The sequence below is a fragment of the Dendronephthya gigantea genome, unplaced genomic scaffold (assembly GCF_004324835.1).
Source record: "Dendronephthya gigantea isolate DGI-Jeju-01 unplaced genomic scaffold, DenGig_1.0 000013F, whole genome shotgun sequence".
Taxonomy (NCBI): domain Eukaryota; kingdom Metazoa; phylum Cnidaria; class Anthozoa; order Malacalcyonacea; family Nephtheidae; genus Dendronephthya; species Dendronephthya gigantea.
The window spans coordinates 1,882,277-1,898,323 of NW_021163023.1; the positions used below are offsets into that span (position 1 = coordinate 1,882,277).

At 37.1% G+C, this 16,047-nt stretch overlaps 4 protein-coding genes across 4 annotated transcripts; 2 read left to right on the forward strand and 2 right to left on the reverse strand.

Moving 5' to 3' along the window:
- The first annotated feature begins 125 nt into the window (after window positions 1–125).
- Window positions 126–4,543, forward strand: LOC114519431 (RAD50-interacting protein 1-like). Its single transcript, XM_028539556.1, has 12 exons — window positions 126–325; window positions 454–704; window positions 1,060–1,233; window positions 1,342–1,476; window positions 1,578–1,710; window positions 1,859–1,972; window positions 2,081–2,306; window positions 2,507–2,635; window positions 2,853–3,046; window positions 3,253–3,696; window positions 3,801–3,919; window positions 4,118–4,543. The coding sequence occupies exons 1-12, from the start codon at window positions 158–160 to the stop codon at window positions 4,308–4,310; spliced, it is 2,280 nt and encodes a 759-aa protein (XP_028395357.1). The 5' UTR covers window positions 126–157; the 3' UTR covers window positions 4,311–4,543.
- An 86-nt stretch (window positions 4,544–4,629) lies between these two features.
- LOC114519647 (glucokinase regulatory protein-like) lies at window positions 4,630–7,015 on the reverse strand. The gene is made up of 2 exons (XM_028539811.1): window positions 6,331–7,015; window positions 4,630–6,021 (listed from the first exon to the last, which is right to left on the reverse strand). Exons 1-2 carry the CDS (start codon window positions 6,953–6,955, stop codon window positions 4,868–4,870), a joined length of 1,779 nt encoding a protein of 592 aa, XP_028395612.1. The 5' UTR covers window positions 6,956–7,015; the 3' UTR covers window positions 4,630–4,867.
- Window positions 7,016–7,164: 149 nt separating this feature from the next.
- On the forward strand, window positions 7,165–8,630 carry LOC114519603 (ATP synthase subunit d, mitochondrial-like). The gene is made up of 6 exons (XM_028539763.1): window positions 7,165–7,354; window positions 7,511–7,607; window positions 7,700–7,771; window positions 8,170–8,232; window positions 8,321–8,362; window positions 8,502–8,630. Exons 1-6 carry the CDS (start codon window positions 7,233–7,235, stop codon window positions 8,577–8,579), a joined length of 474 nt encoding a protein of 157 aa, XP_028395564.1. The 5' UTR covers window positions 7,165–7,232; the 3' UTR covers window positions 8,580–8,630.
- Window positions 8,631–9,171: 541 nt separating this feature from the next.
- Window positions 9,172–16,035, reverse strand: LOC114519610 (TATA element modulatory factor-like). The gene is made up of 22 exons (XM_028539771.1): window positions 15,753–16,035; window positions 13,955–15,183; window positions 13,768–13,871; window positions 13,513–13,630; window positions 13,379–13,434; window positions 13,200–13,276; window positions 12,896–12,992; window positions 12,735–12,820; window positions 12,584–12,645; window positions 12,426–12,490; window positions 12,115–12,166; window positions 11,894–11,998; window positions 11,613–11,705; window positions 11,460–11,514; window positions 11,274–11,375; window positions 10,800–11,062; window positions 10,545–10,628; window positions 10,422–10,469; window positions 10,139–10,312; window positions 9,877–10,002; window positions 9,571–9,681; window positions 9,172–9,488 (listed from the first exon to the last, which is right to left on the reverse strand). The coding sequence occupies exons 1-22, from the start codon at window positions 15,880–15,882 to the stop codon at window positions 9,462–9,464; spliced, it is 3,264 nt and encodes a 1,087-aa protein (XP_028395572.1). The 5' UTR covers window positions 15,883–16,035; the 3' UTR covers window positions 9,172–9,461.
- Window positions 16,036–16,047: the final 12 nt, after the last annotated feature.

Below are 16,047 nucleotides of genomic sequence, written 5' to 3' on the forward strand. Positions count from 1 at the left end.
CTACCCTACTTTCTAACCAACAATTTTCAACCAAAACCCTTTTTATATTCTGTCGAAATGAAGGAAATATTGAACAAATCATTTTCAAAATTGATAATCAATGAAAAGCCTAGAGGCGACATTTTTTTTCGGTTGTGTGAATCGGGTGGATGAAGAAATGGCGGCTCAAATGAGCAGTTCGAAAATGGAAGAAAGTGTCGTTTTCGAAGAGAAATTACAGCAGAAGTTATGTAGTTTTCTTGATGAGAATTTTCCAGAGGATTTGTCTAATGTTAAACATTGCCTTGAGCGAATGGAGAGGCAAAGAAACGCGCTAGAAAAGCAGGTTTGTTAATGTTTTTTTAGTGGTGATTCTGACAATGGAAGGCCATTGAAGCGGGTGTTTTAAAGATTGCAAAAACAGGTCAAAATTTAAACGTGCACCTAAGAAGGCTACGTTTCTCGTTTGTTTAGTTGGCGATATCTGAATCCAGCAAGGACGTGGCACCGTTGTGTGTTGGAAAGACAGTTGAAGAGGCGAATTCAGCGTTGGAAAACGTTGATAAGATCCAGTGTAGTTTAGAAGAGCTCAATACTCGTGTTGGCGAACATAATGATAACGTTGATGATATCATGGAGCAATTGGAAAGTTTGAATAACACTGTGAAAAAGCTGGAAAACTTGAGTAGTTATATCAAGTGTTTGCATAGAGTTGAACAACTCAGGTATATTGAAAAATGGAAACTTAGACAGGCAGATCTATATAGTTGATGAATAAATTCAAACCAAGACTACAAACGAAATCCTAATCTTACCATGAATTTCCTGATTGTAACTTAAGCCTCCTAAACTCTAACCTTTAATCCAAATCCTTAATCCAAATCCTTAATCCAAATCTTTATCCTGGTGACTGATCACTGGATTCAGTCAGATTAGTTTCAAATCTGCCTAAGGAAATACTTAATCCCATAACTAACTGTTGCGTGGTTCTTAGAAAAAGATGGGTAAATTGCCTTAGTATTATTATTGGTAGATACAGATAGCTGATGGTTATAAGTTGTTCTTGTTTTCTGTGTGTAGCAATATAATTCACCAAGGACTGGAGACAGGATCTCTTAGGAAAGCCATATCGGAGCTACTGGCGATGAAAAATCTTCTGGATAATCTCCAAGGAACATCCTGCTACCATCTCAACCATTTCATTGTTGAGACTTTGAAACATTGGAACAAAATTGTGGTTGACAAACTTGCCAAGTAATGTAGTGAGAAATGTTTTGTTTTTCACCATAATAATCTAAACTCTCTCATGAATATAGCCAGCCTGCTATAGCTATACTCAGTGTTATTTTTTCTTGTTTATAGAGAGTTTAATGAAGTTCTTGGAGTCTTGAAATGGCCATTTACTTCTGGTTCAACAGCCCCATCGTTAGCATCTAATTTGAGTGTTTTTCAAACGCTAGAAAGTCTCTTTTTAATGCTGCTTCAGGTGTCCGAAATGTATCCTTTTTTGTAACAATTCCCTCTTTTCTGTGAGAGAAATGAAGATAGTAATTCTAAAAACAAATTTGCATGATTTGGGTTCCTTGATGCTGCGTCAGAAAAGCTATGGAAACAAGTGATGGAAAAACGGCAGAGAATATTTCGCTTCCAATGGATTTTTTACTTCAACCATTGAGAAAGCGATTTCATTACCATTTCTATGGTAAAAAACAGACAAACAATTTGGAAAAGGTACATTTTCATTCATGTCTGCCGATGAACCATTTTTTGAAATTAACCATTTATCAAGAACTTAAGTCATTGCTCACAGCCAGTAAATTGCTTGACGTTTGGGTTACTCATGTGGAGACTGCAGCTTTTTTGCTTGCTATATTTCCAGCCTGAATGGTTCTACACACAAATTCTCAACTGGTTACGAGATCACGAAGATTTCCTGGACTCCACAATTCAGCCAATCATCGATAAATCTGAGTCAAGCTGGAGTTCAGCACAGGTATACCTTCCAAAAATATAGATAATACCACCCAGCTAAGGACCGATGTATGAATGATAAGGGACAGGTTTAAGATGGATGCTAGCTTTTTTTTTTTAAATTCAACAGGCTCAGTTTTGTGAGGGTCTTCTTCAGCTTGTCGTTGATAAAATGGATAAGAGCATACCACTAGTGTTGAATGACGAAGCTCTGTTTTCCCATTTTGTTGATGAGACTTTGCTGTTTGACCAAGAGCTCAGAAATACCTATGATTTGAGCCAGGTGAATAGCAACTGCCTAGATGTCTTGGTCAAACAACCTTGCTTTGCAAAATGGGTAGCACTGGAAAAAATGTGTAAGTTCTCTTTCATGCTTTCTGCTAGTGGACCTGTATGTAGCCTGTAGGAATCATCTCCTAGTTTAATTGCAGGTGGAAACCCAAGCTAAAATAACTTTACAATGCTATTTCAGAACTTATTCAAAATTATAGTATATATTGTTTCTTCAGAGGAATGAAAGGTGATTCTAATTGCATCTATGTTTGTTATTATACAGATGCAATGGAAAACATACAGTCTTTACTTTCATCTGACAAAGCTTGGAGCCCAAGATATGAAGATGCTGCAGATGTTGATGATTTAAGAGTTCCAGAGTGTGTTGAGACCTTTGCTTCACTCCTTGTAGGATAACGGTAGGGTATTGCCATCCCGGCACAATGTCTTTGATAGTTCCATATCCTTGCCCTAACCTGCCATGACCTTGTCTCTCCCTTGCCCTCCCCCCTCCCTTGCCCTCTCCCCTCCCTTGCCCTCCCCCCTCCCTTGCCTTCCCCCCCTTCCCTTGCATGGCTGCAAACCACAACATCCATTAATTTCAGCTTTTTACATAATTTATGTTCCAGAGCGTTACAAGAACTTGCCGGGTGAGGAAAATCAAATTTCATTTGTGAATGTTCAACTTGATCTTCTGTATTTCTTCACTGCGAGCCTGGATGAGATTGGAAGTGATAATGGACCATTGACTCCTTGCTTCCTCTTCATCATCAATAGTACAAATTATCTTGAAACAATTTTACAAGATTGGTCTGAGCAAACCGTAAGTTGAGGAGTAACATAACATAACAAAAACTAACTTTATTTATACTGGAAAGCTCTATCAGTTTCTAAACTGTTCTTCCTAGAGGTCCAGTAAGGATCATCTCTTATTGATCCAGTGTTACTACAGGAGGAAACCTAAACTAAACTATAAAACTTTATACTGGACAGCTCTTTGAGTGGGCACTTCTTAATTTACTCTTTCAGTTCTTTCTGAAACTCAACTATGCCAGAATGCAATTGGCTAGGAAGAAGAGAGATGAACAAAAGGATATACCAGCTGACACTATAAACGATGAACTTCAGTTAGATAACTATGATCATCAGGATGGTGATTTTGATGAAAGTGGAACTTTATTTGAAGGTGCCATAGCACAACTGAAGACATTACAGAGTAATATGCTTACTGTGTTAGTCAAACATGTCGGGAATGAGTTTAAAATGAAAAGTGAATTGTACAGGAATGAAAGCTGGCATAGTCTTCCGTCGCACAAGGATCTTGCCATCACAAGTCTTTCCTCCTCGTTATGTGATATGATAATCTATCTGCGCGATATTCTTCGCAAGTTGAAACAAGAAATGGCTGATTGTTTGTTTACCAGCCTTTGGAAACAACTGGCTACAGACTTGTCGGAATTTCTCTTTAATGAGGTACGGGACTTGATGCATTAAGAAATTTTGAAATTGTTATCAAGCTTGTTGGTTTATAAAATTTAATCTAATTTTGCATGCATTTTGTTTTGGACTTAATTTAGGTTGTTTTGAAAAGTCACTTCAATGAAGGTGGTGCAGCACAGCTCAAATTTGACGTTCACAAAAATCTTTTTGTGCTGTTTGGACAATTCACATCAAAACCTGAAAACTATTTCAGAAAGTAAGGATGCTCATTTTTTGTGTCTTTTAAGCTAGAAATAGTCCTTCAGTTTGAGCATGGCAAAAAACATATATAATGCTCTTCAGTTTTCTTTTGTAGTAGTAACACTGGATCAATATTCAATAAGAAAAGATTAGTTTCCTTTTTTCTTTGCATGAAGGGATGAATGAGAAATATGTTCACAACTGTTTATTTTAGACTCAAAGAGGCAATCATTTTATTGAACCTGATGCCAGGATCAGCTGTGCTTTTGAAGGAGACTTTGGATGAGAATAAACGCCAAGCGAATAAGGAAACAACGCAAAATGCTCTGGACGAGTTGGGTGTTTATATGCTGTCTGTCAATGAAGTGCTGAACGTCTTAAATTCCAGAATAAATTGGACTAAATGAGGTAAGATTTAAGGCTGAGTGAAATTGGCTAAAAAAATCCTTCACATCCCAATGAATTTGGACACAAAAGTGTTTTCACATTGGCTTGATTTAAAAAAAAATAAGCATTGTGTAACAATCTTGTATATCTCAACTTCAACCGGACATCCCAGGGACAGATAGTACTCTATCTAATTTAATAGTGTATTAAATAGAATCACTATAAGAACAAGGTATAAAATATTTTAATATGAATTTTAATATATTTTAAAATGATATATATACAGTATATATATATTAATTAAAATGAAAATGTATTTATGTTCTTATGTTGCAAAGTCATGTTACAAATCAATGCAAAATCTACATGCTTTGTCCATGACGAACACATTTGACTATTAAATGTAAAATTAACGATTAAATTATGTCAATTTTATCTTTATATAACATATTTAATTAATAAAAGCAGCAAAAGCTGTGACCTGTATGAGAGATAACAGCGTTCAAAATTACAATAGATAACCTAAAATTTGTCACAATTATGCAGTCATCCAAAAAATTAGTTAAAAAATCTAGAATTAATGTTGGCTGTTGATGAGTTGGATATCTTCAATACACTGCCGTACTCTAGGACACTCTTCTAGCTTTTTCAACCCTGATTCAATGCGAAAACCTTTCACCAATAAAATAGCCAGTGGTATCACCTTCTCTTCATAACCTGCTTTCTGTATGTGCTGAGATATTTCTGCATTCATTACGTCTGGCCTCAGTTTATCTTGTCTATAAATTGATTTCAGCAAACACATCTTAGCTGTCTCACTGCTAACATTCGCTAAGCCAGAGACGATTCTCACACCTCTCTCAAAAAGCTTTCCATTTGTGAGTTTCAAATCAATCATGTTATTCTGAAACACTTTACCCTTCAAAATATGTGCACCTGTTGAGATTGCATTTATAACCCACTTTAGAGAGACCTCTGCGGTACACTGGCTGACAAAATTGTCGTATTTGGAACTAACTTTCTCCCTGACTACACTTGGTAAAACTATGTGGACTGTTGGTGATGCACAATCTAATTTATCTTTAACCTTTTTAACATCTTCTTTCCTTGTGTTAATAGCTATCAAAGCTAGTTTTACTTTTTGAATCCTAACTAAGTCTGCCAATTCTCCGAGAACTTCAATTTGATTAGATTCTAAACTATTAATTATAAAAATAACTGTGTCATTCTCAGAAAGATCAGGACATCTCTTTTTTATAAAATAATCAAAGCTAATTTGGTACGCATCATTCTTCATTGACAAATCCCCTTCAGAATTTCCTAGAAATTTGTAACCACTTTCTATGAAGCATCTGACATCATCATGGTTTGCCCCAAATGTTGGTACACATTCAGCAGCATCGATCATACCCATGATTCCAAGAGAACCCCAGGCTATGTATGATACACAACCACCTTTTGTAAGACCTTCACCAGCCATGTTAATAAGGGATGAGATTTTTTCATTTTTAGCATATGTGAACTCAAGGGTCCTCTTGTATTCTTCCATGAACTCGTAGGGTTCTGAGGGTTTTTGGCCGACGGTGGTAATAGCTGTATTGTTAGCAGCTGATTGGTGAGCAGTGATGAATATTGCCTCCAGGATCATCTTTGTTGTTGTGCCACATTTCATTCTTGAGGAGCCGGTAATGGCCTCTGGACCAACAATTGGATTTAGCAAATGACCTTTATCTAAAAGAATTGAACATGTCATCTGAAATCATTCTCTGGAGACTGATTAACCTTGCTCTGGTTAATAATGATCACCTGCTATAGTGTTAGCTAAGCAGTTGTACCTTAAGTGAACCCCTCCTCCCTTCAGGGAAGGTGTTCTTCTAAGCAACCCTCTCTACAGCTAAACAGTTGTGCTTAGCGACCTACCCCCCCCCTCATGGCTAAGACACTGTGCTAGTGAACCACTCCCCCCTATAGCTAAGAGGTGGTAGGTGACCCTCCTCCCCCCCTACAACACAGTATTTTAGGATATCCATGCACAATTACCTTCCATGATTTTGGCAATACCAAGCATGACTTTATCAGTTCCGCTGATTGGTGCATTCCGTGCTTGATTAACTGGATTGAACCCAAGGAGGTATGGTGTAAACCTTCGTTTCTGATCCAGGCAATATTCAACCTGGCCACCAACAAATGGGGCTGACAACCCGCATGTTATCCCGATGTAGAGAACTTCATCAAAACCTTCCGCCACTCTCTCCAAATCTTCCTTCCCAGCATTCCAATCATCCTCACAGGATTCAACTGACGTCATAAGAGCTTTATCACCACCAGAAATAATGTAGTGATAACACTGCCGCAGACCCTGTTCTTCCGCAAGCTGGTTAAATTTCCGACTGATGAAAAAGGCAAGCCTTCCCGAGGTTCCGCAGCCACTGAGGATGATTCCCGTTCTATCCCGACCAGGTTGAAGATGCTGAGAGGCAATGCTACTTATACATTTCAATATGGTTAATATTCTTGAAGAAAACACACTTGGGTAGCCCTGCCAACCAGTAAAAATTTGCCTATCACACTCCTCTAATTTTTCAACAATTTCTTCAGAATTTGATCCATCTATATCCTTAGTTATGTTGTTCTGCTGTTCAGTCACAGGAATTTCTTTTTCCATTCTCTGACTGACTGATTCTCATCAACAAGGAACCAGTGAACTGCAAAGAACAGCATAAAAAAATATGATGATGTGGCGTTGTTGATTGAAAAGCTAACACAGCGCTATCACCTGACTTGGAGCTGGGGATCCCCCGGTTTTCCTTCAGACGTCATTTTTTCCGTCTCGCGGGGCTTCGTGTTTTAGTCACCAGTCTTCGTGGACTTCATCCTCGGTGCGCGGACGACGGCCATATTGGTTTAGATTTTTGTGCAAAAAAGCTTTGCAAAAAGTGAATATGTCGTCGAGACAAGTTGGGAAATACGTTGCAGATTGGATAAAAATTGCCACGAAAGTTCCTGCAGCAGCTAGGGGAGAGTTTTCCGGCTTTCGTTCAAGGCACGAATCTATAAAAACAAGGTATATATTTTTGTATACTGTACTGTACAAATTTAGTATATATGTTTAATTATATTGCATAATTTGCTGCTTTTCGACGGTATATATTGTATTTTATTGTATGTTTTATTTGACTTAGTTTCATATTAACCTATAATTGATTATTTGAACTGTTAGGTTAGAATCACTATCGGCAAAACCCGATCCTATTGACTGGGCATTTTACAAACAGCATGTCTCAAAACCTGGTTTTGTTGAGGCATTTGAGAAATCGGTGAGTTAACATGTTTAAGCTGTTCCCGTTCAACTTTGCATGCTAAATTTCTGTGAAACAAATTGACTCGATTCTTCCACATCTTTATATAGTTTGCAGGAGTGAAGGTACCATACCCTGAAGATACAATGTCACCTGCTATTAATGATGAAGAAAAGGAATTTGTAAGTATAGGCTTTTGTGGTGGTACTTGAAGAGAACAATACTTATGGTTCTATTCCCACAAGCATTCGATTCGCACGAAGGGTTATTTTACAGTAGGGTGTCATCTTTCATACATACCCAAATGATCGCATATATCAAATATATGTCATCTATCACATCATTTAACTGCGTTAACCCTAACTCTAATCCAATTCCCTAATCCTAACCCTAACTGATTGTAAACACTACTTTACGCCACTACTAAGTTTGCTGATTTCTTAGGTATGGTGAAGTGTAAAGTATCAATTTATTGTTTTACCCAAAATGGTTGACACTTTTTTGTCTCCACATTGACCATCAAGTCCAACTGTTCACTTGGGCCGAAATACTTAAAAAGTGAACCATCTTTTGAATTTAGGGGAAAAAATGTGTTGAAGTTATGCAAGAAACTAATTCCAATATTTCAAGTCTCAAAGAAGAAGTAAGATTTGCGAGAAAATACTTTGTTTTTTAACTAAACAACTGTTTTGAAGTATCTCTAAACAAAATAAATCTCTGGATATTTGTAGCTTGCACAATTGAAAGCTTTGAAACCGTTTGAGGAAATGACTGTAAGTATAAAATAGTATAATATATTTGTAAAATAATATATTAAAATGACATATTTGCCAATTAAAATAATTTATCATTCATGAGTGATTTTCTTATAATTATCCACCCCATGATGAGATTTATATTATTTTCTTTTAGTCTGATGAATATCTTGTTGATAAACCTGATCTGAAAAAACAACTGGATGATGAGTTTAAGAACTTTATATATAAATAGATATGTGCCTTGATTGTGCTATTTCTTTGAAATTGACTGTTTGTTAAATATATAATAAAATTCAACATATTTTTCACTGTTTGAAAATCTTTTATTTCAGCAATTGACAACAGAGCTTTCTACAATATTTAGGAGTGATAGTTATATAAAATGAGAAATACAATGACTCACTCCAAACTGCTAGAAGTTAAAGAAAATGCAGTTTTCAGGTAGTCAATGGATTGAAATATTAAATTATATTTCTATGAGTTTCTCACTTCAAACTGCCAGAAGTTAGAGACAATGTACTCCTCAGGTAGTCAATTTATAGAAATATTGAATGACATTTCTGAGTCTATCACTTAAACTATCAGAAGTTGGAGACAATGTACTCCTCAGCTTGTCAATTGATAGAAATATTTAATGATATTTCTATAAGCCTGTCACTTCAAACTGCCAGAAGTTGGAGACAATGTACTTCTCAGGTAGTCTATTCATAGAAATATTAAGTAATATTTCTATAAGCCTGTCACTTCAAACTGCCAGAAGTTGGAGACAATGTACTTCTCAGCCTCTCAGGTAGTCTAAATCTATCACTTTAAACTATCAGGCAGGAAAAACCAGTTTGGCAAGAGTACTAGGTGGTACTGCTGTGTTGGGGATGCTACAACCCTTTGCTACCCATTGGGGGTAAAAAACCCCAGCAATTCATATGTTAGAACTAACTAGACTATATATATTTTCAATGACCTTAGAGTAAATGCAGAATGATGGTGTTAAAAACAGTTGGAAAGTGTATAAAAATCTTTGTTGGATTATATCCATTCTTCTGCAAAGTCATATTATATCTTTCTTTACATTTGTCTATGCACTCTTTAAAATTCATTGGTTCCAATCTAAATGTCATCTTCCACTGAGAAGTTCTTGAATCTAAAATGGAAACAATAGTAACATTTTCTACCAATTCTTTCCTTGGGAACCTTCCTGCAAAGATTTCTCTGCTTTTACTGACCTGTGCTTTGTACATGTTCTTGATATCTTGCAAATCTAACTTCAATTCATCAGTTTCCTCCTGTTTTTCTCCATACATCTGAAGCAATGCATTGTACTTGGTCTGCAGCTCCTGCAAATGTGCAATGGGACACTTCAATTGTGGTTATAATTTATGGTTGAAGAAAGTCAAGAAACTTTCATGTTTTATGCAAACTATAACAGTTGGAAAGTGTATAAAAATCTTTGTTAGATTTTTATAGTCAAATCCAGAAACTTGCATGTTTCATGCAACCTATAACAGGACGGAACCACAAGTTGACGATACCTGAAAAGACTTTCCAATATTTCGAAGTTGCTGGTTTTCTTTAGAAAGATTCTCATTGCTGTTCATTAGGGTGGTTAGTTCCTCAGTCAGAGATTCACGACTAGATTCCAATGTTGAGATGGCAGACTGAAAATGAAGATGACGTTTTTATAAGTGAAATAATCTGTCATTTGATGGCGCAAGATGGTGAGAGATATGTGAACAATGCAAGCTGATGGTTCAAATTTTTTTTGCCATCTGAGGCGTGTCATGATCCACGCACCTGCATCGATACCAGTTCCCCTTCTTTGTGTCGTATCGTCGCCCGCAATTCTTCCAATACCGCTGTCCCACCGGATGGCAGGTTCCTGGTCATTGTGTCGGACAGAGAGAAGACTGAGGACGAGCTAGAATTGCGACTTCGACGTCGTTCTAAGGTCGTCTTTTGGCCTGGATCCTAGTGAAATACAAACGTAATGCCCTATTAGAGATCTGCTGTGTTTTCACCGCCTGATGGAATCCAATCCTATTTTAGAAATTTCTGATATCAATATTACCGTATTCACCTCGTTCTCAGGACTTCCATTATCGTCGTTCTTCTGTGATCTTTCTCTCTGTTGGATAAAAATACGAGAACTAGGACCAAAGTCTAGTGAAGTTGTGCTGTCTACGTTGTTTTATAAACATACCAACTGTTCTTCAAGTTTTGTCATTTTCTTTTGTTCTGATTCGTATTTCGTCCTCTCCACCGCAAGCTGTTGTTCCAACAGACTCTAAAGAAGATTGCATCAGAAATGAACTCTATAGAGTTAAGCTGTATCGAGTGGGACATATGTACAGAACCCTAAGCCTGGGACAGGGGCGGGCTACCCTCTCAAGTTCCCCCTCTCCCCCTCCTCTAAGAGGTCCCACGATGTTTCATGATCCTCCGCCATTACAAATACCTTCTCAACCATCATTGTTTCCAGTTGTTTTGAATGCAAGTTCTTTATCGCCTCGACTTTCCCAGATTCCCTACTTTTAAAATCTTCCAGTGCTTCTATTTTTCCTTTCTCCAGCTCAAATTCAGCCTCGATTCGAGATTTCTCCTGCCTGTAGTTACCAACTTGTGACTCGAGAGATGCGACCTTGGAGCTCAGCTCAATCGATCTCTCCGTCGATGCGCGCTCCTTCTCCTGGGCTGTTGCAAGTTGACTTTGAACATCGGCTGAGACATGAAAAAAATATCTATGGTTCTATGGTATATCTATGGTATCTAAAGATATCTATGGTAGAACTCGCTTCAGATGTACTGGAGGGAGAACTCACTAGTTTGCAACAAGGTTTGAATAGTTTCTATTCATACAAATGTCTAGCCTTTGTGCATGAAACTCGCCTCAGATATCCTCCTCGAAGAACTCCTTACCAAGTGAACTTACCAAGTCTCTCCGTGAGGTTCTTCTCCAATTTCTCCCAAGATATTTGTTGACTTCCATAGGAATGTTGAAGATTCTCAATCTGTCGTAGCAGAGGTCTCGTAGCTAGAACATTAATGAATGAAAAAATCAAATAGGTTTATTAGTTTGAATTGAGAAGGTTTGTGCAACCATTTGTACATGACTCACCGATGGAAACACTCTGCGTCAATTCCTGGTTCCGCGTTTCTGCCTCTTGGAGCCTCTGTAAAAAAAGCGATTGATTATTTTAATTATCCTGCATCAGAGACACTAAGCCGTGCTTGTGTATATCTGTTGGTTTAGTTCATTTTTCGTTCTTACCATTTGTATATCTGCAATCTCCTGCCTCAAATTGTCCTCTCTCCTCGCGGCCTGTTGTTCGTTCCGATGTAATTGTGTTTGCAAATCTGTCACCTTCAGAGAAAGAGACGTTGATAGAACTGTGATTAGTACTTGTATCTTTTACCTCTTGTACCCTGACAGCAAGTTCTGAGTTCTCTTTGAACATCTGCTTGCAGTTTCCTGTTTACTGTCTTAACCATCGATAAAATAGTTTAAAACTGCATCATACGTGGAAATGTTCAGTAAAATAGGTTCAATACCTCCATAGCTAAAGCATCGCATTCTCTTTGTGATTCCTTCTTTAATTTTTCCAATGCAATCCTCAACTCTTCTTTGGCTGTCATTTCAACACTAAGTGCTGCTTCCTGTGAGTATAAAACGAATCTTAAAAGTACAGAAACACTGCTGTATTCGTAATACATAATATATAATTTTCAAGCAGTCAAAATGCGTTGAATATAACACAATTTTCATTGTCTACCTGAACTTCGCTGGACTTTGCCGCGTTGACAATGTGAAGCTCGGTTATTTCCCTAAGAATGACAAATTCGTTTTGAACAGATTGTTTTTTATTTGTATAAAAATACAAAACTATCCACAGCAAGCATTTAAAAAAGAATACATGATTCTTGCCATAGAGTTAATTTTCATCTGGGGAGGAATAATAATTCAGTTCAACAGCAGAGCTAGGAAGAACATATTCGATCTAAAATGCTTTCTCTAGCTATGCCGTTCGCTTTCTTTCCTCTTGTCTAGATAAAAATTTAGACCATAGCCAGAATTCTCAATTACTTGTAAGCGTTGTCCAATGCTGTCTGTAGGCTTGGTAACTTTGCTGCGGACTCCTCTAGTTCCACCTGTGAAAATTCAACCATGTGTGTATGTACATAGCACTTTAAATTTCAAATGCATATTTGTGGGTATAAAACGTATAAAATTAAAACACTGACCTTTTGCTTGCCTATAACCTCCTCCTGTTTTTTCGTGTAAGCATTGAGCTTTTTGATCGCATCTGAAACAGACAAAATGAAACATGAAATTGATGATAATCAGTTCAGTTAATAATAGAGAGTGGAGTGTCTGTGGAAGACTATCACATACCATCTTGTTCTTTCTTGTGTTCATCTCGTTCTTTCAAAATCCCTTTTAACCTCTCAATCTCGCTCTCTGCTTCTTCAAACCTCGAGCTGTAAGCCACAGCAGGATTGTTTTATTTATCTGGAAATGCATTGCATTATTATATAACTTTGATCTAAGCCTACCTCAGGTTTTCATTTGAAGTATTCAACTCTTTCTCCTTGGCTCGAAGTTTCTTTATATTGTTGTTGCGCTGAAGGATTTGTTTTGATAGTTTTTCACCTGCGATAGAGAGACATGTTGAATCACTGACCTCTACCAGCGAAGGTCATTGGTGGGATTAATGTAATCTATTAGTATGCCCAATTCAGAAAGGGAGAGGGCAGTGTGGTTTTCTTGAAGGAGTAGATGGTAGTTTTTCAGAGATTGCATGTTGTAGGAGGAAGGTTAGGGTGGCTACAGCAGGATTTCCACCACAGAGTGTCTTACCTTCCTCCATTAGTTGAGTGATCTGAACATCTTTTTGTTGCAGTAATTCTTGGAATTCCTTTAGTTGTCTTTCAATACTAGCCAAAAACAAAAAGTTTTTATCATTCGTTATTTTGTGGCAAGATATTTTCACGCAAAGTTCTGTACATGCAAAAACCTCATCAAGATAATTCTCTTACTCTGAGCTCAAGCATTTCTGGGTCTCTTCAAGTTGTTTCTTGAACAGGTCTCTCTCCTAAGATAAAACATTAAAACTAAAAAAAAACTGAAATAAATAACAGTTCTGTGTTGGTTCACGTCATTCAAGTGGTACCTTGGCTGCAGCTTGCAGTTTGGCCTCTGATTCTCCAATTCGTTTCGTAAATTCTGTTTTCATTTCTTCCATTTCAGCATCTTCAGCCTTATGCACCTCATCAAGTTGTTCAATTTGACTAATGGGTTAAAAATATAACTAAGAGTAGTATGTGGATACTGGCTACTTTGTTGGCTGGACAAGCTGGGGTGTCTGAGACAATCTACGAAAACAGGTTTAATAAAAAAAAAAGGTCTGGCCATACTCTGATCTTACCTTCTCAAGATGGTGTTTGTTTCTTGGAGGTGAAGGTTTTCCTTGCTGAGTTCAACCAGTTTTGATTCTCTGACTTCAATAATTTGAAGGAGTCTGTCATGCTCCTAGGAAAGAGTAAATTTACACAAGAAATAAACCAGGTTTCTTCTCTTGAAAACTACAAATCATGAAAATAACTCCCAAGTACCTGCGTAGAAGTTAATTCTCCAATTTGTTTATTTGAGTCCAGCAATTCTTCACCTTCCTTCACTTTTGTCCTTTCACTATCAACCTCCAAATCTTGACCAGTCTTGCTTTCCTCCTCCCTTTGAACATCAAGAATCTTTTCTGGAAGTTCATCTTTCTTCATCAAATCATCAATATTCGTTAACCCCTTGTTACTCTCAGTATTAACACAAGGTAGCTTTTCATCAGGAGACGAAGGACGCTCTTTCTTCTGTGGGGTTGATGCAGCAACTGGCTCTGAGAACATCTCAAACTGTTGAGAACTTTCCGTAACAATTATCTCTTGTTCCTTTGTGAATTCTTCGCCATAATTTGCTATCTCATTTACCCCCAAATCACCTCTATCATAAGCCTCAAACGTTTGTAAGTTTCCCACATCGTTGCTTTGTAGAATAGAGTCATCAAATCCTTCATCTTCTTTGCCTTTCTCATCATTCTCCAATTGAACTTTCTTAAACCGTGTTTCATCTTGTTTTGTTTGTTCAATCTTGTCTGTTATTTCAACTTGGTCTACTGCTTCATCTTTCCCCCCAAAATCTTCATCTTTTCCAAATTCACCTTCTTTCATTGAAATATCTTCACTCTTTTTAAACACCATTTCTGAATCTCTTGTTCTATCCTCCCTGATTTTAACACTCTGACTGTCTGTCATTTCATTGCTATCACTTACATCATCAGCTTTACTCATTAAAACATCACCATCTGAACTCTCAATGACTTTCTTATCCACACTAATTTCACTAATACAGTCAACTTTTGCTTCCGTAAGGTCAACATCACTCTCCTGATGATGATTATTACCTTTTAAACCATTCAAAGCTTCAATCTTAGCTTCTGCATCAATTTCAGGCATTCTTTCAACAGCTGGACCTGCCTTAAGTTGGTTTTCTGATGTTTCCCCTTTCTTTCTCGAAGCTCTTTTCTTACCATTTCTTTTTAAATTCATTGATTTTGAACCGGACAATTTCGACTCCTTTTGTGGAGAATCGTTCACCTTTTCAGAAGTAGATTTGTTTTTTGTTTCAACTTCATTAATACTGTTAGGGTCATTATCTTTTCCACCTTTTCCCTCGCTGCTAGTGACATTCTGAGTTAAGGACCCCCAAAATGAATCTGCCCCTGAAAGCCAACTACCTGATGATTTCGGTTCAGAAGATTTATTTTTTTGCTCCTTGGATGATTGTGAAACACCTAAATGAGTATAAAATGTGAGTAGGTTACTGTGGTGGACAATTCTTACCATTTACGAACAAGTGTAAAAAGAAATGATGCCTGTATGTTACCAGATTTTTTTCACCATAAATTTTATAAATAATCTCCAAAAATTGGGAGAGAAATATGTTCCTAAGGAGAGAGGGGAAGGTTGGATATAATTAAATTTTAGGTTTAAAAGAGATGGATGGAAAAGGTTTGATGAAAAAAGTTTGGGGAAAGGGTGTGGTGAAACATATCGATGAAACTGAGGTAGGGGGGATGTTGTGTGGTGCCTTTGGGGGGGGTGGGAGCAGTGCCCAGGGGATTTTATAATTTTACACATTGCAAGTTTATAGGTTGTACAGTACAGCCATCATGATCACAGATCTAGTTGTCCTCTGACGCGTTTTAACGGTGTTGAAAGCCTCATTCCACAAAAAAACAATATTCAATTATTTCAATATTGTTTATAAAAACAGTATATTTGATAATTTATTATAAATACACAAAATACAATCTTAAACACCAATGCCGTCACTTAAACAATGAATAAAAGAACAATTTACCCGTGTCCAAACTCTGATCTCCTTTCTTACTTTTGCCATCATCTTCACCTGGTATATCCAACACTTTATCAATGGATTTTTGTGCCTGACTTAGCAGCCCGCTAAATGAACTAGAATCAAGCCAATTCATTTTAAAATTCTGCGTTTTTAAACGTATAAAATACACCAAACTGCATCTACACTCGATCTACCATCATTCAAAGTTCAAAATAGTTTCAACCCAGCGAAATATGTAAAATTTTACGTGTTTGTTAAACACCGAAGTTTATTATCATTTTGTTTTTATGTGGCAATT

Coding starts and splice junctions, on each gene's coding strand:
- LOC114519603 (XM_028539763.1), top strand. CDS start 7,233: ATGTCGTCGAGACAAGTTGGGAAATACGTTGCAGATTGGATAAAAATT. Junction 7,355..7,510: donor CACGAATCTATAAAAACAAG/GTATATATTTTT, acceptor TTGAACTGTTAG/GTTAGAATCACTATCGGCAA. Junction 7,608..7,699: donor TTGAGGCATTTGAGAAATCG/GTGAGTTAACAT, acceptor ATCTTTATATAG/TTTGCAGGAGTGAAGGTACC.
- LOC114519610 (XM_028539771.1), bottom strand. CDS start 15,882: ATGAATTGGCTTGATTCTAGTTCATTTAGCGGGCTGCTAAGTCAGGCA. Junction 11,706..11,893: donor GCGATGCTTTAGCTATGGAG/GTATTGAACCTA, acceptor CTTTCTCTGAAG/GTGACAGATTTGCAAACACA. Junction 10,313..10,421: donor ATGGAAGTCCTGAGAACGAG/GTGAATACGGTA, acceptor GTATTTCACTAG/GATCCAGGCCAAAAGACGAC.
- LOC114519647 (XM_028539811.1), bottom strand. CDS start 6,955: ATGGAAAAAGAAATTCCTGTGACTGAACAGCAGAACAACATAACTAAG. Junction 6,022..6,330: donor TATTGCCAAAATCATGGAAG/GTAATTGTGCAT, acceptor CAATTCTTTTAG/ATAAAGGTCATTTGCTAAAT.
- LOC114519431 (XM_028539556.1), top strand. CDS start 158: ATGGCGGCTCAAATGAGCAGTTCGAAAATGGAAGAAAGTGTCGTTTTC. Junction 2,307..2,506: donor GGTAGCACTGGAAAAAATGT/GTAAGTTCTCTT, acceptor GTTATTATACAG/ATGCAATGGAAAACATACAG. Junction 3,047..3,252: donor AAGATTGGTCTGAGCAAACC/GTAAGTTGAGGA, acceptor TTACTCTTTCAG/TTCTTTCTGAAACTCAACTA.